At 49.2% G+C, this 17,709-nt stretch overlaps 1 protein-coding gene across 3 annotated transcripts in view; it reads left to right on the top strand.

Moving 5' to 3' along the window:
* Positions 1 to 17,709, top strand: part of CDK5RAP2 (CDK5 regulatory subunit associated protein 2) — a 185,290-nt gene that overhangs the window by 154,140 nt on the left and 13,441 nt on the right. For all 3 annotated transcript variants that reach the window (XM_047768275.1, XM_047768274.1, XM_047768273.1), the window contains 6 exons: positions 1,109 to 1,281; positions 5,608 to 5,727; positions 9,956 to 10,072; positions 12,663 to 12,852; positions 13,905 to 14,026; positions 15,022 to 15,270. In XM_047768275.1, the coding sequence (XP_047624231.1) occupies positions 1,109 to 1,281; positions 5,608 to 5,727; positions 9,956 to 10,072; positions 12,663 to 12,852; positions 13,905 to 14,026; positions 15,022 to 15,270 (971 nt within the window). The remainder of the gene's footprint in view (positions 1 to 1,108; positions 1,282 to 5,607; positions 5,728 to 9,955; positions 10,073 to 12,662; positions 12,853 to 13,904; positions 14,027 to 15,021; positions 15,271 to 17,709) is intronic.

Below are 17,709 nucleotides of genomic sequence, written 5' to 3'. Positions count from 1 at the left end.
TTCTACAGGAAGAGGGGGGTCTTTGAAGGAGGGTAAGCTGGGGCTAGACATGATCAGATTTGCTGTTTGGAAGATGAGCTGGTTGCTTGGAGAATGAGCTGGAAAGAGGCGGGAGCCTCTGGTAGCCTCCGCAGCCATGCGTCAGCCTTCCAGTTGCTGACAGGTTTGTCTCTTTGCCTTCTGTTCTACCATTTTCAGCTGTAGGCTTAGCATTCACACGGGTCACTCCTAAGCTAATTAAAGGGTGCCCTTGGCCCATTCTGCACTTTTGCAAGGTGGCGGCAAGCCCGCGCATCCATCACGCTGTCTGAGCAAAGTTGCATCTGGTGTTTACCTGTTAATGAATGCATTGCAGCTTTTGAGTTCTTTGCTCTTGTCTGAGCTCATGAATAATGAGACAAGAAGTAATAGGAAAAAGCTGGAGAAAAAGGAGCTTAAATTAAGGAGCTTATCTATAATGGAGATTCACGTAGGCTTTTCATGGAATTCAGGGTGCCTTCCTGACTTAGGTGACCCCTGGGAAATATGGTTAATGACCAGATGATCGCCTAAATGGTGATATCAGGACCTGCTTGAAGACCATGAGGGTTTCGAGATCTTTGAATCCCTAAGTCCTCCTCATGGGTCTGGGTTGGCCCCCCATGTACTCCTGGGGCCTTGGCAGCAGACAGACCTGGATTTAGATGTGCGCTCTGCCATGTACAAGCTGCAAGACAGCGAGTGAGGTTATGATGTGCTTCCGTTCACCCTGCTTCAGAGGGTGTGAGGTCCACGGCAGAGAGCGTGTGCAAAGTGCCCGGGACAGAGCAGCCATCTGGTAAACAGCTGCTGCTGACTCACTCCCTCTCTCGGGGTCCCGCCCCCCTGAGCCAGAAAGAGCTCCTCTGTCTTCACTGGCCCCACATTCAAGCTCACTGAGCCCCCTTTTTGGTTGGTTTGTAGGATGTCCTTGCTAAGAAGTGCTCTAGGGAAAGGAAAGGGCTCCAGAAGAGTGTTGCATATCTGGGTAAATTACAAAGGGCCACTCATCCTAAGTGTTCTTAAGTCACGGTCCTGGTGTGGGATCTTAGTGTGGAAAATGATCTCTCTTTCAATCCCAATGGTCAAGGACTGAGGAAGACAACTTAAGCTCCCAGCACACTCTCCCTGAGTCTCCGGCGCCCTCAGCCTCTCATGCGCCATCTGACTGGGAAATATCCGAGAAGTCCTCCTTTTCCTGGGACCAGAAGCCAGACAGTGAGATCGAGAAGATTTCGGTCCTGGCCAGCAACTTTTCTCAAGGTAAGCCAGGCTTTACTAAGCGTCATAAACGCAGCCGAGATCCCCTGGTTTGAACAGTGATTTGCCATCTTGCCTTAGTCACTACCCTGAAGCCGAGTGTGGTGACGTTTGAATAGCTATCGGATGAGAGGAGATCCGGGGAGGGCCCAGGCGGGCCGCTCAGAGCATCATTTATGACCAGGGAGAGCTGCGGTTGTTGAAAGTGTTGGTGAGTGGGTGAAAGTCACTTTTATTTCTTCACAATGGCTTGTTACGTGACTTGCTGTTTCCTTGCTCATCTGGCAGCGACAGGTGGGAAAGCACTGCGCTTGTGTATCAGTGCCAGGGCCTGGTCAGTTTCCTCTTGTTTCTTTCAAGCTCTTCCTAAGACTGTGTCACTTTGAAGATCCTGGCTTTGGAGTACCTAACCCCTGTTTGGAGATTTTGAATTCCCTGTGTCTGCTGTGTCTCTCTTTAGTGTGATCCATGACCCTTTGGGTCAGCCCCTTGTCCTGCCTCTGATAAAGCCACGGGCTCAGCTGGCAGAGTCAGACTCCCATGGCCGCAGCTGCCCTGGAGTTCCCCTTTCCCTCTTCTTCTGATTCTGCAGTCTTGATTACCTCCCATGGCGAGTTAGGTAGGGATGGTGCAGACCAAAGCAGGAGAGCAGGGATAAGCAGACGTTTTCCAGTAAAAGGCCAGGTAAAATTATTTTATTTATTGTCTTTTTTAGGGCTGTACCTGCAGCATATGGAGGTTCCCAGGCTAGGGGTTGAATCGGAGCTATAGCCACTGGCCTACAGCAATGCAGGATGCGAGCCGCTTCTGCAGCCTACACCACATTTCACGGTAACACTGGATCCTTAACCCTCTGAGCAAGGCCAGGGATCGAACCTGTGTCCTCATGGATGCTAGTCGGGTCCATTAACCACTGATCCATGATGGGAACTCCAGCTAGTATTATTTTAGGTTTTGCAGAGCATGTGGTCTTTGTTGGAACTGATACTCAGTCGTGCTGTTGCAGCAGAAAGCAGCCATAGAAAATACATAAACGAACAAGTGTGAGTAGGTTCCCGTAAAACTTTGTTTATCCGAATAGGTGGTAGGCAGATTTGACCCAGGGGCCAGAGTTTTCTGACTTCTGGTATAGACTCTGAGCCAAAGCTGGCATTCTCTGGTCTCTCCTTTCTCCCAGGGGGTTGTTTGCAAGGCACCTGGGATGGACCCAGAGAAAAAAATCAGACACCTTCCTGTTAAAAGCCCTGTGTTGACGCCTGATGACATAGAACAAGGGTTTTCAAAATTTTAAGTATTTTCTTAGCGACAGAACCCTGCCCTTTTTTTCCAGATGAAACTGAATTTATAAAAGATATAGCAGATATATAAAGGAGATACATTTTCCGAAGGCATGGAGCCTTTCTCCCAGTGGTGGCCCTGGAGGTTCCTGTAGGATACTCAGGGCCCCGAGGAGCACAGTTTGTAAACATACTTCAGCATGAAGGATACTCCTTGGAAGTAACTCAGGTATCACTTGGGCTCCTCAGCAGCCAGTCACCTGGATGTGCTTGCTTTGGATTTCTGGCCTTATCCCTCTGCGGTTTCTGTGTTTCTCTCAGTTGTTTCTGACTCAATGATCTGCCCTCTCCCAGTTTAGGAGACAACCATGAATGGGTTCCCCATCCCTGGTGCCACCTTCCACTGCTCTTTGTAGCCGGAGGGTGTCAGGGACCGGAGGGGGGCGGGGCTTGCAACGCAGTGAGCCTGAGCATTGGCTGGAGTATTTGCCATCCCTCCTGCTGTGGTACTGGGACCACTAGGCACTTCCTCTTCCGCCCCCAGCCTGCCCCTTTTTTTCACTCTCCGCCCCAACCTTGGTTTGTTTCTAGTGTAGAACCAGGTAGGCATCTCTTTTATTTCTTATTCCTCTGAGGATCCGTGACCTTGGGCTTCTCAAGGGGGTTACCAGGCACTTTTCTGAAGGGGGACAGAGTGCCCTGGGCCTTTCTCATTAACCCACTGTTAGCTTTTGGGAGGTTTGTTTCTCTTCAGGCTTTTGGTCTGCATCTGTTTTTCCTTTTGTCACATTTTTAATCTGACTAGAGAGAGAATTTAGTACTTGTCCTTATTTCGCTTAGCATTATATCATATGTTTTCTGACTTGTTACATAACATCATTTGCAGTGGCTTTAGACCAGTCCGCTGCATGGCTCAACTGCAGTTATCCTTATGTTCCCCTGTGGCTCAGAGTTTAAGTCATTTTCTAAAATTTCCCAGTTGGGAACAGTGCTGCAGGGGTCTTCGGACATGAAGCTTTCCCCTCATTTCGGGGCATTTTCTTAACCTAGATTCTATACATTGGAACTACTAGGCAAAATATGTGTATACTGTTGTTTTTGGCAGTTGCTTCTTGCAGGGTTTATGGTTTTAAAGGGCCAGCATTTGTCAGAAGGGTATTATTATAACGCAGACAGCTATTTTTCTCCCTTGTTATTAAGACAAGCATAGTGTTTCCTTCTGCCCAGTTAGGGCTGCATAATTAATACGTGGTGTCCAGTTCAACCGGGAATGTTTCCTGAAGCCCAAGTGATGCTTCCAGCTCCCGGGCAGCCTCAGTAGGAGATGAGTTGTACTGATGGCTGCTGAACGTCTGTACCCCAGAAGCCGGCCTCATGTAGCGTGGATACACCAGCAAGGAAGGCTGCAGTCAGAGCAGATAAGTCCCTGACTCACTCAGACCTGCCCGGCCACCGGGCAATTCACAGGGTTGCAAGGCGGGAGCGGGACTGCGGTGCCAGTGTATCAGGCAGGGTCCTCAGGCCACCAAATGACTTGCCACACTTCTGGCATTAATAGGAGATAGCTGAAGATCTGGGAATTAAGTCATCTCATAAACATTCAAATTCATGGCAAAATTACTCTTTAATTAGGAAGAGATCTGTAACATTGTGCTACTTTTAAATGAAAGTCATTTTGGAGGAATTAAAACTGGGTCATAACATTAGTATAATGTTTTAAAATAAACATTACCAAGACATACTGAGTATACCCTAATTGATGAATTAAAGACATTAGTTTTGCCTGTGGATGCTTAACATGATTATGCTTTAAACACTGATTCTAGAAACCTACCTCTGGATTGGAAATGCGCGTCCTTCTTTCTTTGCTAAAGGAGATGTGGCAGAGGCAGAGAAGATCATGCATGCTCATTTTAGAAAATAGAGAAAATTTGTCCATTATGTTAAGATGTAATGAAAGTTTTGAGAAGCCTGAGATCTACCACCCAAGGCAACCTCTGTTAATATCGAGGTGCATTTCCTTCTTCTGTGTATCTGTGTCTTCCCTCTCTGCAGATTTTTAATAGAGTAGTGATTATGCTGAATAACCCATTTTGCATCTCTTTTTTTCCATGATATTATATGGCCATCATAATATAATTTTAATAGCTAAGTGATACTGCATCATAATGGATGTCACATAGTTAATTTAATACATCGAGTTATTTTCAGTTCTGATTATTATAAATAGTGCTAATAAGTGATTTCCATGCATTTTGGCAAGTGACTGTCATCATCTCTGGTGATCCCTTTATTTTTTTAATTTTTTTTGGCTGTACCAGCAGTGTGTGGAAGTTCCTGGGCCAGGGATCAAACCTACGCCACAGCAGTGACAATGCCAGATCCTTCCCCTGCTGAGCCACCAGGGAACTACCAGTGATCTCTTTAAGTAGATTGCTAGAAGTAGAATTTTTTTGGTGAAAGACACTGGAAAGAACCTTTCCAAGGCTAATGATACAAGCAGCCCCCCAAGTCATACACATTGATACTCAGGCTAACAGGATGTGCTCCTGAGAGTATCCTGCCTACCTTTCTCCCTAGCATTGGGGTTATTGTTTTGCTTTGTTTTTAAGTCTTAAATTAGTAAATGATAGCTGGATAAAATATTCCTTCCAAAGAATTAGTCTCGAAAATATCTGAATTCGTTATGAAGGTGGCCTAACCAACTCTCAGGCAATTCAAGCGGACTGGAAAGTGATCTTTTATTAGTTTTACCATAAGGAGGATTTTTAAATCAATATTTGATACTTAGAAGAATAAAAGGCTGTGTTGGAGTTAGCATTAAAATTGTATGGAAGATAATTTCTGCATGTGATGTAAAGTACCCTCTTCAAGGAGGGCTCAGAGATCGCTGCAGACCGTCTGGGGGCTGTGGGCAATAGCCCAGCCTCCCCACGCCTAGGAAGGACTCTCCTCATACTGTCTAGAATTTCAAGATCACTGCATAATCTATAAATTATTCACTGTGTTGGGGGCTTCAGACTTGAAATTAAAAACGCCCTCCTTCCTGTAGACTTACTAATGGAACATATCCAAGAAATTCGAAGTTTGAGGAAACGCTTAGAAGAATCTATTAAAACAAATGAGAAGTTACGGAGGCAGCTGGAGCGACAAGGGCCTGAATTGGATCCAGGTGAGGAGGACCGTCCCAAAGGGCGGGGCAGGCCTGGGCCTGGGTCGGCGTCTCGGGAAGAGCTCTGGACTTGGGGCCGGAGGGGTCTCAGTTCAGATCCTGACTTTGCTGCCTCTCTCCAAGGTGACCTCACTTACCCTGCTGACTCTCAGCTACTGTCATTTATCTCGTCAATGGGATAATAATTCCCACTTTGTTCTGTGGTGATTCGAATTAACTGCTCTAATTTAAGTGGGGGGCCCCACAGCTCCTGGCACAAAGTAGGTACACGAGAAATGTTCGTTTCTGGTCACTGGAGGAATCTCCCAGCCTCTGACGTCCTGAATTGTGGTTGGTGCCTCATTTGACTCTAGAAGCTGTGGTGAAATAGATAACATAAAACAAAGCAGTGTTTTTGTCTTTCTGTCAATAACGGATTCGAAAAGTGTTGGCACTTTAGCAATCTGGCAACGTGCACATGCCAGTCACGAGGTCGCCAGTGTTCCCCCATAACCACACTTAGCTCTGCGTGGAATATTCTTCCATGAAAAACGCAATACATGTGTTTTCTACAAGTAAGACATTCACATGGTTCAAAAATTAATATCTCCATCCTGTACCCATTAATCCTGTTCACGTCTCTCCTCCCACTTTTGTTTGTTTTCTGCTCTATCCTCACAGTCTTACTGCAAATACAAATGTACGCTCTTATTCTCTCCTTCACTCACCCGAAAGGTAGGACCTTTTCTATCCCTCCTCTCTTCCCGTTTCCACTGAATAGTCCGATTGGAGCATCTTTCCTAATTGCTCCAAAGAGAACGCCCTCACTCCAGGACGAATGTGTCTTGAGGGCAGCTCTGTGCAGCAGGAAAAGCCCAGGTTTGTTGGGAGCTGGACTGGCCTGGGTGTGGACCCAGCTCTTCTGATTTTTAGTTTTGTGACTTGGGCAAGCCACCGCCCCCTCCCAAGCTTCATTCTTCTGTAAAACAGAGTTGTCGTGAGAGTAAACGAGGCAGTGTTATGAATAGCACCTCACTCAAAGAAGGTGGTTTTCTTCATTGTTACCAGTTTTATTTTGTGTGATGCTGTGAGTTTAACATTGCCCAGCTCTGCCGGGGGGGGGGGGGGGGGGGCACGCATGGCACTGCTGTTTCTAGGGATGAGATAACTGACCTCTCAAAAGATGTGGTCAGTGGCAGCACCTGCGTGTCCAGACTCCTAGTCCAGACTCATTGCTCTAGCCCATCACAGCCACCAGTCTAGGACATCCTTCCAAGCATACTGTGTATGCTGTGGTTTGCAAGGTACACAAAATGGTTTTGTCTCTCCCTCTCTTCCCCTGCTTCCCCCCAACCCCCACCTCTCGCCTTCTCTCTCTCTCCCTCTCTTTTCCCCTCCCTGTCTTTCTCTCCCCCTCCCTCTCTCACTCCCCCCAACCCCCTCCCATCCCGCATCCTGTCCCTCTCACTCCCAGGGAAATTGATTAATCTGAGCTATTAGTCACATCAAACACAGGAAAGAAATACACGCCTGGGCCTATCGCCGTCACTCTTGGTAATGCCTGAATTAGATTCATTCTGTTTTACATTTTCCCCGGCAAATCCAATTATAGAATTATTTGGGGGCTCAAATGGCCACCAGCTACAATGGAGCAGGCAATTGCTCTGGAGAGTAATTCGCTCTGATGGGAAGGTTTACAAAAAGGCATTCATAAAGTATTTATGCTGGTGGAAAGACATGCTGTTCTCACCATGTTGTCACAATCCCTGAAAAGACAAAGAAATAATAGCGGTTCTGCCTGCCCCCTGCTGTGAAATGTTCATCTCCAGAGCAGGTTTGAGAAAGGCAGGGCTCCTTGTAATGTTAAGGTGGGATATTGTTAAAAACTGTCATCTTACGTGTTAGATCTTCCAGCTTGTCACCAGTTATGTGAGCTTATAGTGAGGACATTCAGGAGGAAGACAGGCCTCTTAGTGCCAAGAGTGGACCCTGCTAGCTCAGGGCTTTATCAGAAACTGTTCTTTGGCCTGATTATTCCTTTGAAAAGTGACCGCCTTAGCTGTGGTCATAGTAGACCCCTGTAGAATTTTTCCTGTTCATCTAGATCACTCTTCGGTCCTGTTTCGTCTCCAGCCTGTCGTCAGTCATGATAGTAATACGAGTGGTGATGGCAGTAGCAGTAACATCCATCATTTTTACTGACTTAATAGAGGCTTAGGAAGTTACGCAGCTGAGAAGCCAGAGCCACCGTTCAAACCCAGGTGTCTCTGAGAGACACCAGGGTTCACAGGGGAGAGTAGAGGAAAAAGGTGGGGAGAGACCTACGTGAATTCTTTTTTAAAAAAAGACATTGTGGTAAGTGCATCATTAGTATGAGAAAAAGGCAGTGCTTGTAGAGTGGAAAGAGTATGGACTCTGGCCTCTGGGCAACACGATGCTGACAGGGAAATCAGTTGTGGACCAGTTTGCTTTCAGCTGCAGATAACGGAATATGAGCAAAAACTGGTGTAAACCGTGAGGGTTTCTGTTTTCTTACAAAACAGGAACCCCAGAGGCAGGTCAGGAGGCGGCCTGATTGGTAGCCGGGTTTGGGGTTAGTCCCAGTGATGGGTGGCTGCTGTGATGATCAGCGTCCCAGCCTCTCAGGACAGAGTCCCCAAGAGCGTGGGCCCTGCTCCTCCCTGTCCTCCTTTCTTCCGGGTGGAAGATCTTTCCCGGAAGCTCCCTGCAGGCTTCCTGTCAGGTCTCATCGACCAGAAGCGGCACATGGCCGGGTTCTCGCCGCCCAGGAGGCTGGGAGAGCAGGTGTCTGGCACCTGGGCTCTGCAGTGCAGGAGACTGACGCAGTGAGGACAACGAGTGAGGCATCTGCCTGCCACCTGCGGGAAACGCCTCGCCCAGGGCGGATGCTCTCCAGAGGGCCGAGTGACCATGACCGTTACATGTGGGCAGAGGTCAGAAGCTCCAGCTGGGGCGGCAGGGGGAAGGGGCTGGGATTTCAGGACATAGGCAATGGCCTGGGCAGGTGGTCACGGATGAGGAAAACAGTTTGTAAGTGATCTCGGACCCTGTCTGTCTAGTTGAGAGCCCGATGTTTTTTGTTTTGGGTTTGTTTTTTTTTGTCTTTTTATTTTATTTTTTCTTTTTCTAGGGCCAATCCCGCGGCATATGGAGGTTCCCAGGCTAGGGGTCTCATCGGAGCTGTAGCTGCCGGCCTGTGCCAGAGCCACAGCAACGCTGGATCCAAGCTGTGTCTGCGAACTATACCACAGCTCCCGGCAATGCCGGATCCTTAACCCACTGAGCAAGGCCAGGGATCGAACCCGCAACCTCATGGTTCTTAGTCAGATTCTTTAACCACTGAGCCACCACGGGAACTCTGAGCCTGATGTTTTTAGTACACACTTAGGGGCAGTGAGTTTGAGCCAAGAGTTGAAAGATGAATGTGATTTGGACTGGTGAAGCAGGTGCTAGGCATTCTAGGCAAAGGGAACATGTCATTTTGCAGAGATGTGTGACCACATGGGATGTTTGGGGCACAGAATGGCTCCGGTTGGTTGAATTTGAGGGCACCAAGGTCTAGGGTGAGAGGGAGTGGGGTCAGCCAAGATATTGGAGCTAAATAATGAAGATCTGAAGTGTGGACCTTGTATTTGGTTTGTTTAGTTGTCTTTTGCAGTGATGGAGCCATCAAATGTTTTTGAGCAGAAAAACCTTGAGTGGGACTGTGTTAGGCCAGCGTCCAGGGCTCTTTGGAGGAGGAGTCCTCAGTCGTGATTGCCTGACTGGGCAGGTGGAGAGAGAGGCATTTAGGCTGGCTCCTGGGTTTCCAGCTCGGGTTAGGGATGTAGTGGCACCATCTACAGATGGGAGGGAGGGCGGGCTTGGATGGGGAAGGAAGGAAGATGAAGAGGAGCTGGGCACTGCCTCAGTGGCGATGTCCCTTGAGGGTTGGGACCCCAGGAGAGAAATCCATGGAGGTTAATGTTGTCATCCACTCACCTTCACTCTCTTGCCAGCTCAGCTCCTCCTTTTTGCATCCTGAGGTCAGGTAAGATGTTGCCTCCTGCCTCCTCTTCCAAGCTCACTCTCATTTCCCTTTGGACTCTGACAATGCCTTGTATAATTCGCAGGATTAATTTTCATTGTGTGTTGTGTTTTCTCATTATTTAAAACTGTTTTCTAGAAAGTTCCATTCTTCTGTATGGGCCTCCAGATTATAAATTTTCATTTATGTGTGTTTTTATAGGTTCTTCAAACATGTTTGCTTTTGGTTCAGAGCTACACAACTCTCTGACATCAGAAATACGTTTCCTGAGGAAGCAGAACCAGGCCCTCAATACAATGCTTGCTAAAGGATCCAGAGGTAAAAACTAGAGCTGCTTGCTGCCTGGAGCCCCACAGCCCTCCTTGGTGTGGAAAGAATGCAGGCACTGGAGTTCGACCAACCTATGTTCAAATGCCATGGCTCTGTGTCTTTGGGCCAGTTGCTTAACCTCTCTGAACCTTGGTATTTTTAGTTGTCAAACAGGAATACCTCAGAGGACTGTTGTTACAACTAAACACCATAAAGCCCACAGCACAGTGCCCCATTAAAGGCTTTCTTTGTCACCCTCCCCTCTGTACATCTACCTCTCACTCATCTTCGTTCACAGTTGAAGTGAGAAGGGCTGGATATCATATCACTGCCAAAATTTCAGAGATTTCCTACCAGCAGGAAAGTTTTTCTAGTATTTCTTTCTTTCTTTTTTTTTTCTTGGCTGCGTCCGAGGTGTACAGAAGTTCCAGGGCAAGGGGTTGAACCTGAGCCACAGCAATGACAATGCCAGTTCCTTAACCCTCTGAGCCACCAGGGAACTCCCAGTATTTCTATTAAAGATCCCTTCTTTTAATTCCTTCTGTTTGGAGTTTAGCCCCTAAGGAGCTTTCACTTATATTTTCTCTCAATGCTTAATTTCTGGAATGACATTATAATTAGTCCTATTTTATAGGTAAGAAACTGAGGCCTGAGGACTTGATTGGCTTGTGGTGGAACTTGGGGCAGCTTATCCCCCTTTCATTAGAGGATACTGGTACTGATTATTAGCTTAAGAGAAGAAATTGGGGCTTCTGCAAATCATTCATTTGGCAAGCATTTCCTGGCTCCTCTTCTGTATCAGAGCCTGTGTAGATTTCTGGTGTAGAATTGAACGAGACCTGGTTCCTTCCCCCAGGTTTTCATGGTCTGAGGAGAAAGACAGTCAGGCAACCCATGGCAGGCTAGGGTGAGAATTAGCCATGATCAATGCTGGGGGTTGCAGCACCCTGGCGAAGGCATCCTGACCCAGGGGAGGCTGGTTTTCAAGAGCGGGGTCTGGAATATGAGTAGGGATTAGCCAAGGTACCTAAAGTTTGAAAGAACCAGGCCTTTTGTTTTTTAGGGCCGCACTTGTAGCGTATAGAGATTCCCAGGCTAGGGGTCGAATCGGAGCTATAGCTGCCGGCCTACACCATAGCCACAGCAACTTGTGATCTGAGCCGCATCTCTGACCCTACACCACAGCTCCTGGCAATGCCGGATCCTTAACCCACTGAGCAAGGCCAGGGATCGAACCCATAACCTCATGGATGCTAGTTAAGTTCATTACTGCCAAGACACAACGGGAACTCTCGGAAGAGCCAGGCATTTTAAATAGAAAGAGGCCTAGGGGTTAGAGGCAGTGAGAGTAGGGAGCAGTCAGTAGTTACTGAAGCTTGGCATGGCTGTGGTCTGAGGGAAGAGGAGGAAGCTTCCTCAGAGATGATCGTGTCACGGTTAAGAGTGGAATTAGAAAGCCTGGGTCTGGGAGTTCCCGTCATGGCGCAGTGGAAACAAATCTGACTAGGAACGATGAGGTTGTGGGTTTGATCCCTGGCCTCTCTCAGTGGGTTAAGGATCCGGCGTTGCCGGGAGCTGTGGTGTAGGTTGCAGACGCAGCTTGGATCTGGCATTGCTGTGGCATAGGCTGGCAGCTACAGCTCTGATTTGATCCCTAGCCTGGGAACCTCCATATGCTGCAGGTGTGGCCCTGGAAAGACAAAAAACAAACAAACAAAAAAGCCTGAGTCTGAATCCTGGCTCCTCCGCTTACTGGCTGTGGGGCCTTGGTGGAGTCTTGGCCTCTTTGATCCTTTGCGTCCTATCTGGAAAATGGAGAGAAAAGTTTCTCCCAGGAGGTTTGCTAAGCAGAGTAAGATGATCTATGGGGAGGTCGCCAGGTAAGGCCTGCAGTTAGCGCTGTGGCCACGCCAGCCATCACCACCTCCAGCACGGCCAGCAACCTGCCGGGGAGCAGTGGCAGCCTTCAGAGGACCATGAGGCCCCTGCGGAGTCTTTACGTGTAGTAGCTCAGCTCTGCTCTGCCGCATGTGAGGAACCGAGGCACAGAGAGGGAAGAGGCTGGCCTAAGGCCGTGGGGTCGGTAAGCAGAAGGGTCCCACTGGAACATGCCACTCTGCCTCCCAGCCGTGCCCCTGACCCTTTGTCTCTGTGCCTGGGTGTTGCTCATCCTTCAGGAGAGGCGACAGTGACAGCCAAGGTGCCCTCTGCACAGCCCTGCTGGCTTCCCTGGAAGGCTTTCCAACTTCCCCACATCAATTGCTAGCAATTGGGGGCCCTGTTTCTCGCCTCTGTCTCTAATTTCTACCCACCATTTGCCCTGTGAAGGAGAAGTAACTAGGTTTGCACGGCGCATTATTTAATGGAAAATTAAATGGGCCCATTTCGTCCCAGTGACGTTTAATCTGCAGCCTTGATGTTGACAGATTTATCTGCCCAAAATGCATGAGATAATTGGAATGCCCAATCATAAATGCCAGATTAAATCTTGTTCTCTTCTGTATGCTGGGAGCGCTCCAGCTGAAGTGCCGGATTTGCGTAATAAGGTTGGAAAAAACAAACGGTGTCTCTTCTCTGTGGCGCTTTTTTGTGCGGGCAGATAAACAGAAGGAGAACGAGAAGCTGCGTGAGTCCCTCTCCAGGAAGACAGCGAGCCTGGAGCACCTTCAGCGAGAGTTCGCCTGTGTGAGGGGCGAGAACGAGAGGCTGCAGAGGGAGCTGGACGAGAAGGAGGCTCAGAACCGGCGGCAGCTCCAGGAGATCAGCCACGGCCGCAGCGAGCTGAGCAGGTAGTGGTCAGGGTCCCCCAGGTCTCCTGGCCCTGCCATGGTGCCCAGGGATGGCACATGACACGCATGGGACTGAAATACAGGGAGTGCAGTCATCTGAGTGAGGAGGCTGGGCCTGGGGGTGGGCTGCTCTGCTCATCCAGGGGCTCAGGGCAGGCATCTCTGAAAAGAGGCCACTGGAGCAGCGGCCTGTGGGGCACAAGGGCAGGAGCTCTGCAGGTACCTGAGTGAAGATCCTTTTCCTTGGTGTCCGGGGCTGTGCAGGGCCGAGCAGGAGGCCAGTGCAGCTGGAAGTGGGAGGCCGGGTGGCTGGAGGTTGAGTGCAGAGGAATGACTTGAGTCTGACCCTCTGTCTTCCCTCCTTAGGCCCTGCCTTGTCCCTCATGCTTTCAGTGGTTCCTGTTGGCACTCTTGAATCCCCCACACTCTTTTTTTTTTTTTTGGCTTTTTAGGGCTGCACCCAATGGCGTATGAAGGTTCCCAGGCTAAGGGTCGAATCAGAGCTACAGCAATGCCAGATCTGAGCCGCGTCTGCGACCTACACCACAGCTCACGGCAACGCCGGATCCTTAACCCACTGAGCGAGGCCAGGGATTGAACCTACTTCCTCATGGATATTAGTCAGGTTCATTACTGCTGAGCCATGACGGGAACTCTGAATGCCCCACACTCTTAGTTTCTATATCACTCTCAGTACCCCAGGGTGGTGCAATGATTTGCAGGTTTGCTGTCTTTGCCATCACACAATCCTGGCTTCTCTCCTAAGCAGTGTCCCCCTGCGTGAGATGTAACCTGTCTGAGCTTCGCATCCTCACAGCCGTGAGTTGAGGGTTAGATAGCACGCACCTTCCAGGGTGTCTGTGAAGATGGTATGAGGTGACCTATGTACAGCGCTGGGCCACAGGGGCCCCCAGAAAATAGCAGCCGGGACAGGCACTCTCCACCCTGCCTTGTCCCTCTTGCCCACGCTCTCCGGCTGCCCTATGGGGTTCCAGTAAGGCCCCTGCCGGCGAGCCAACCTCTCCCCACCCTGGGCACTGGGGCCTTTTCAGGATGCAGGAGGAGGCGAAGCTGAGGCAGCAGCAGCTGTCACAGAACGACAAGCTACTGCAGTCCCTCCGGGTGGAGCTGAAGGTGTACGAGAAGCTGGATGAAGAACACAGGAGACCACAAGGTACGGGGGCCCGTGAGCTCACCTGGACGGCGGGCCGGCCTTCTGTCCTGATACCCCCAGCTTGCCTCCAGGGTGGGGTAGGCCATTTCGAGGCAAGCTCTCTGGCCCAGTCTCCTCGGAAAGGTGTAGGCTCTGGAGTCGGGCCGGCGAGGTCTGTCTGGGTTCTCCCTGCCTCATGTCCAGGCTGGTCGACAGGTCGCCTCACTGCCCTGGGCCTGTTCCTTCTTCTATAAAAGCATGTCTGCTAATACCTGTTCTGTATGGTCGTGAGCATTAAATGAGGTCACGTATTAAGAGCATCCTAGCACAGTACCTGGCATGTCGTAGACACTCAAGAAATAACTTTTATTACAGTTTTCCTGCTAGTGATGTTTCTTTTTGCCCATTCATTCAGCAGATAATCCGTGCATCACTCTGGAGATAGTGGTGGCCCTGGTCCCCTCTATCCTGAGAGAGATCCCGGATCAGAGTGACTTGACTATAGACGCTAATGCTCTAGAATCAATTTGGAGGTGTGGCGGGTTTTTTTTTTTTTTTTTAAACTAATTTTCCAGTTGGTTTCTCCCTATTGAAAGTTTTCTAGAAAAGGGTCACCTCTCAGCTTTCATTTTCTCTTCAAGTTGCTGTTCTTATTCTTGCTGTTGTGCCTTTTTAATACACCATGGCTCTTAAAATCAGCCCCTTTCATTCTATAATTCCAGCCCCAATAGATTTTATTACTACTAGACATAATTCCAGGGTTTGGTGTGCAATTTGCTAGGCTTTTATGGTCAGAAGTGAAAATTAATTTCCAGCTCTTATTTAGCCTGTGGAATAGCAGCAATTAAGTCTGCCAATATTTTTGTTTTTAAAGTCAAGTTGTTATTTTCAGTTGTACCTAGTTCCTAGGAAGGGGAGGGCGGTGGTGGAGACAGGTTCAAGGCACCCAGTTGGCTTTGATGGCCAACCCTTTAGCAGTGGACAGGGTCAAGGTTTCCCTTTGCACGTGTTCACAGAGGCCAGGGCAGAGACGTCCGGAGAAGGCTGGAGGGGGCAGGACCCTCTAGGTGACCTGCACGGCCTCCTGATGGAGATCCAGGCTCTGCGGGCACAGCTGGAAAGGAGCATCGAAACCAACAGCACGCTGCAGAGCAAGCTGGAGGAGCAGCTGGCAAGGGGTGGGCAGAAGGCCCAGGAAGCAGTGCTCACGCTGGGCCTCCAGACCCTGTCTGCCCCCGAGCGGCCCCTGCAGCAGAACAAGCCCGGTACGGCCCTGCCCCTTCTCACTGTTGGAAATGCTGCCCTGTGTGTCTGTGAGCTTCTGAGTCCTGGCCTTGCCCCATGGAGGTGTCTTCCCACTGACAGCAGACCTGCCATAGCCTAGGAGCCTGGAACCCGACCACTAATTAGCTGTCACCTTTGGCAAAACAGTGCTGTCTCCGTCTGGGGCCTGCTGATTCTCAGGGAGCTGGAGTCTGGGCTTCCAGCTGCCCTCACGGCCTCCAGTCCCACTCCCTCCATCCACTTAGTCTTGTCCACATCACGCCACTGCTGAAAACTCTTTTTAGTCCCTTTATACCTTGAAAAGAAAATCTTCCTCTGCCTGTCCATGTCTCAGGATCTGAAAAGCTGAAAACTGGCATTTGCTTGAGGGTTTGTTTGTCTAGCCCTGCAGAGGCCATGTGGGGAGCAGGAAGAGGACAGATGGGGCTCCCATCCCTCCTCGGCCCCCTTTCCCTGCTTGAGGCTGGCTGTAAACTGGCAGGTGTTCCAGCTCAAAGCCATCAGCCCGGCCATCCTCTTTGCTCTTTGGATGAAGGAGCTAAGACCCAGAGAGGGTACTGGACTTGCCCAACGTGGCACAGCAAGTAGGAGGCAGAGCTGGAGCTAGAAATCACCTCCAGCTCCAAGTCCAGTGGTGTTCCTGGAGCGTCACTTGCCTTCTGGGGCCTCAGGTGTCTGGGGATCATCGTCCTAATGCCCCCCGTCCAGGGGGACAAGCATGTCAGCGTGTCAGCGTGCTTTATGAACAAGTGTTGTGTAAAAGTTTGGACTTAGCTTTACCAAGATTGGAAATCTCATTTGTTGCCTTTAGTGAAAAAAGTTAAAATCGGAGTTCCCGTTGTGGCTCAGTGGTTAACGAATCCGACTAGGAACCATGAGGTTGCGGGTTCGATCCCTGGCCTTGCTCAGTGGGTTAGGGATCCGGCGTTGCTGTGAGCTCTGGTGTAGGTCGCAGACACGGTTCAGATCCCGTGTTGCTGTGGCTCTGGCATAGGCCAGCGGCTACAGCTCCTATTAGACCCTTAGCCTGGGAGGCTCCATATGCCACAGGTGCAGCCCTAGAAAAGACAAAAAGACCAAAAAAAAAAAAAAAAAGTTAAAATCTCTCAAAAGAGCACCTAGTTACCCAGCTGTAGAACTTACAGTAATTGGCTCATGGGTTTCTCCTTGGTAAGGATTTTAAAATTTCACCCAAAAAGATATGACAATATTAAAAAAAAAAAAATCCTTCATGGTTACATAATATTTTTTTTTTACTTTTCCATGTCTCTTCATTTAGTAATCAAATTAGTCATGAATTTATAATGTTCACATTGATTTTGTACCATTGTGTCATTTGTTTTTGCCCAATATTACATCATAAATGTTTCCCTTTCTTTCACACGAGCTTCCTAATTATTGTTTTCAGATGATTGTCAGTCACCAAACCATTACCCTGGTGATTATGAAAGTGGTCTCTGATTTGGAGCTTTAATAAACATCAGTATTGATACACTTTTTCTGTTAAACAGTATTCTTAGGATAAAATCCTGCAAGGCGAACCCCAGAGGGTTGGAAAGGTGCCACATTAACGCCCTCTGCCTGGGGCACCCATCAGCAGTGGGCCTTGCCATTTTTTAAGTGTAGCTCTGCTCCTGGCCCTGCTTAGTTAGGGCTTTGAGGAGACAGGACCAGGGCGATTGTGGGGCTGGGATGGGGAGATTGGAGCAGGGAGAAAGATTCAGTGCTTGGGATGTCCAGGAAGGAGATTTGGGACAGTTGAAGTGAGGCCCTTGAACAGCCTTTGGCTGTTTTTGAAATTTGTCCTGGGTCAGCCCTGCATGTGCCTCCAGGAGAGAGTGCTCAGAATTCACAGCGTTGCCTCTGCAGAATTCTCCAGGTTCCGCAAGTGAAGATTAGAATTAGACTGTAGACAGCAGCATTTCTTCCTTTGCAAAAGATTTTTAGGTGTGGCCGTTTGAGAGTTCTGCTTTAAAGACTGAGGTTTTTGCAGAAAGCGATCCCTTTCAGAGGCCAGCTCTTCTGAGCTGACCCCGGGCTCCTTGGCCCCAGAATGGGAGGTGCCTGGGTAGGAAGGAGCTAGGCGGGACATTGTAAGGCCTGGACACAGTCCTCGCTCTGCCACCGACACTCTGGGTGATGCCCTGCAGATCACTTCCTGTCTCTGCCCATTGGTCCCCTCTCCCAGGAAATCTGAATTACAGGGCCGTCCTGCCCAGGAGCTACTGAGAGTTGAGATGTGAAAGTACTTCCCTAACTGATAGAATGTGACTCATCATCTTGAACAGCTTTGAATTGGGAGTTTCCTCCCTCCGTTGTTTCAGCTGCATCACCTCCCAAATCCTACTTCAGGGCACTCTTTGCTCTCGTGTGGGTTATTGCCGTGACCCCAGACTCACTCCTGCAGTCCAAACAGACCC

This window comes from Phacochoerus africanus, chromosome 2, assembly GCF_016906955.1.
Source record: "Phacochoerus africanus isolate WHEZ1 chromosome 2, ROS_Pafr_v1, whole genome shotgun sequence".
Taxonomy (NCBI): Eukaryota; Metazoa; Chordata; class Mammalia; order Artiodactyla; family Suidae; genus Phacochoerus; species Phacochoerus africanus.
The sequence above is the reverse complement of the archived record's forward strand: the minus strand, read 5'-3'. Positions and strand labels throughout refer to the sequence as shown.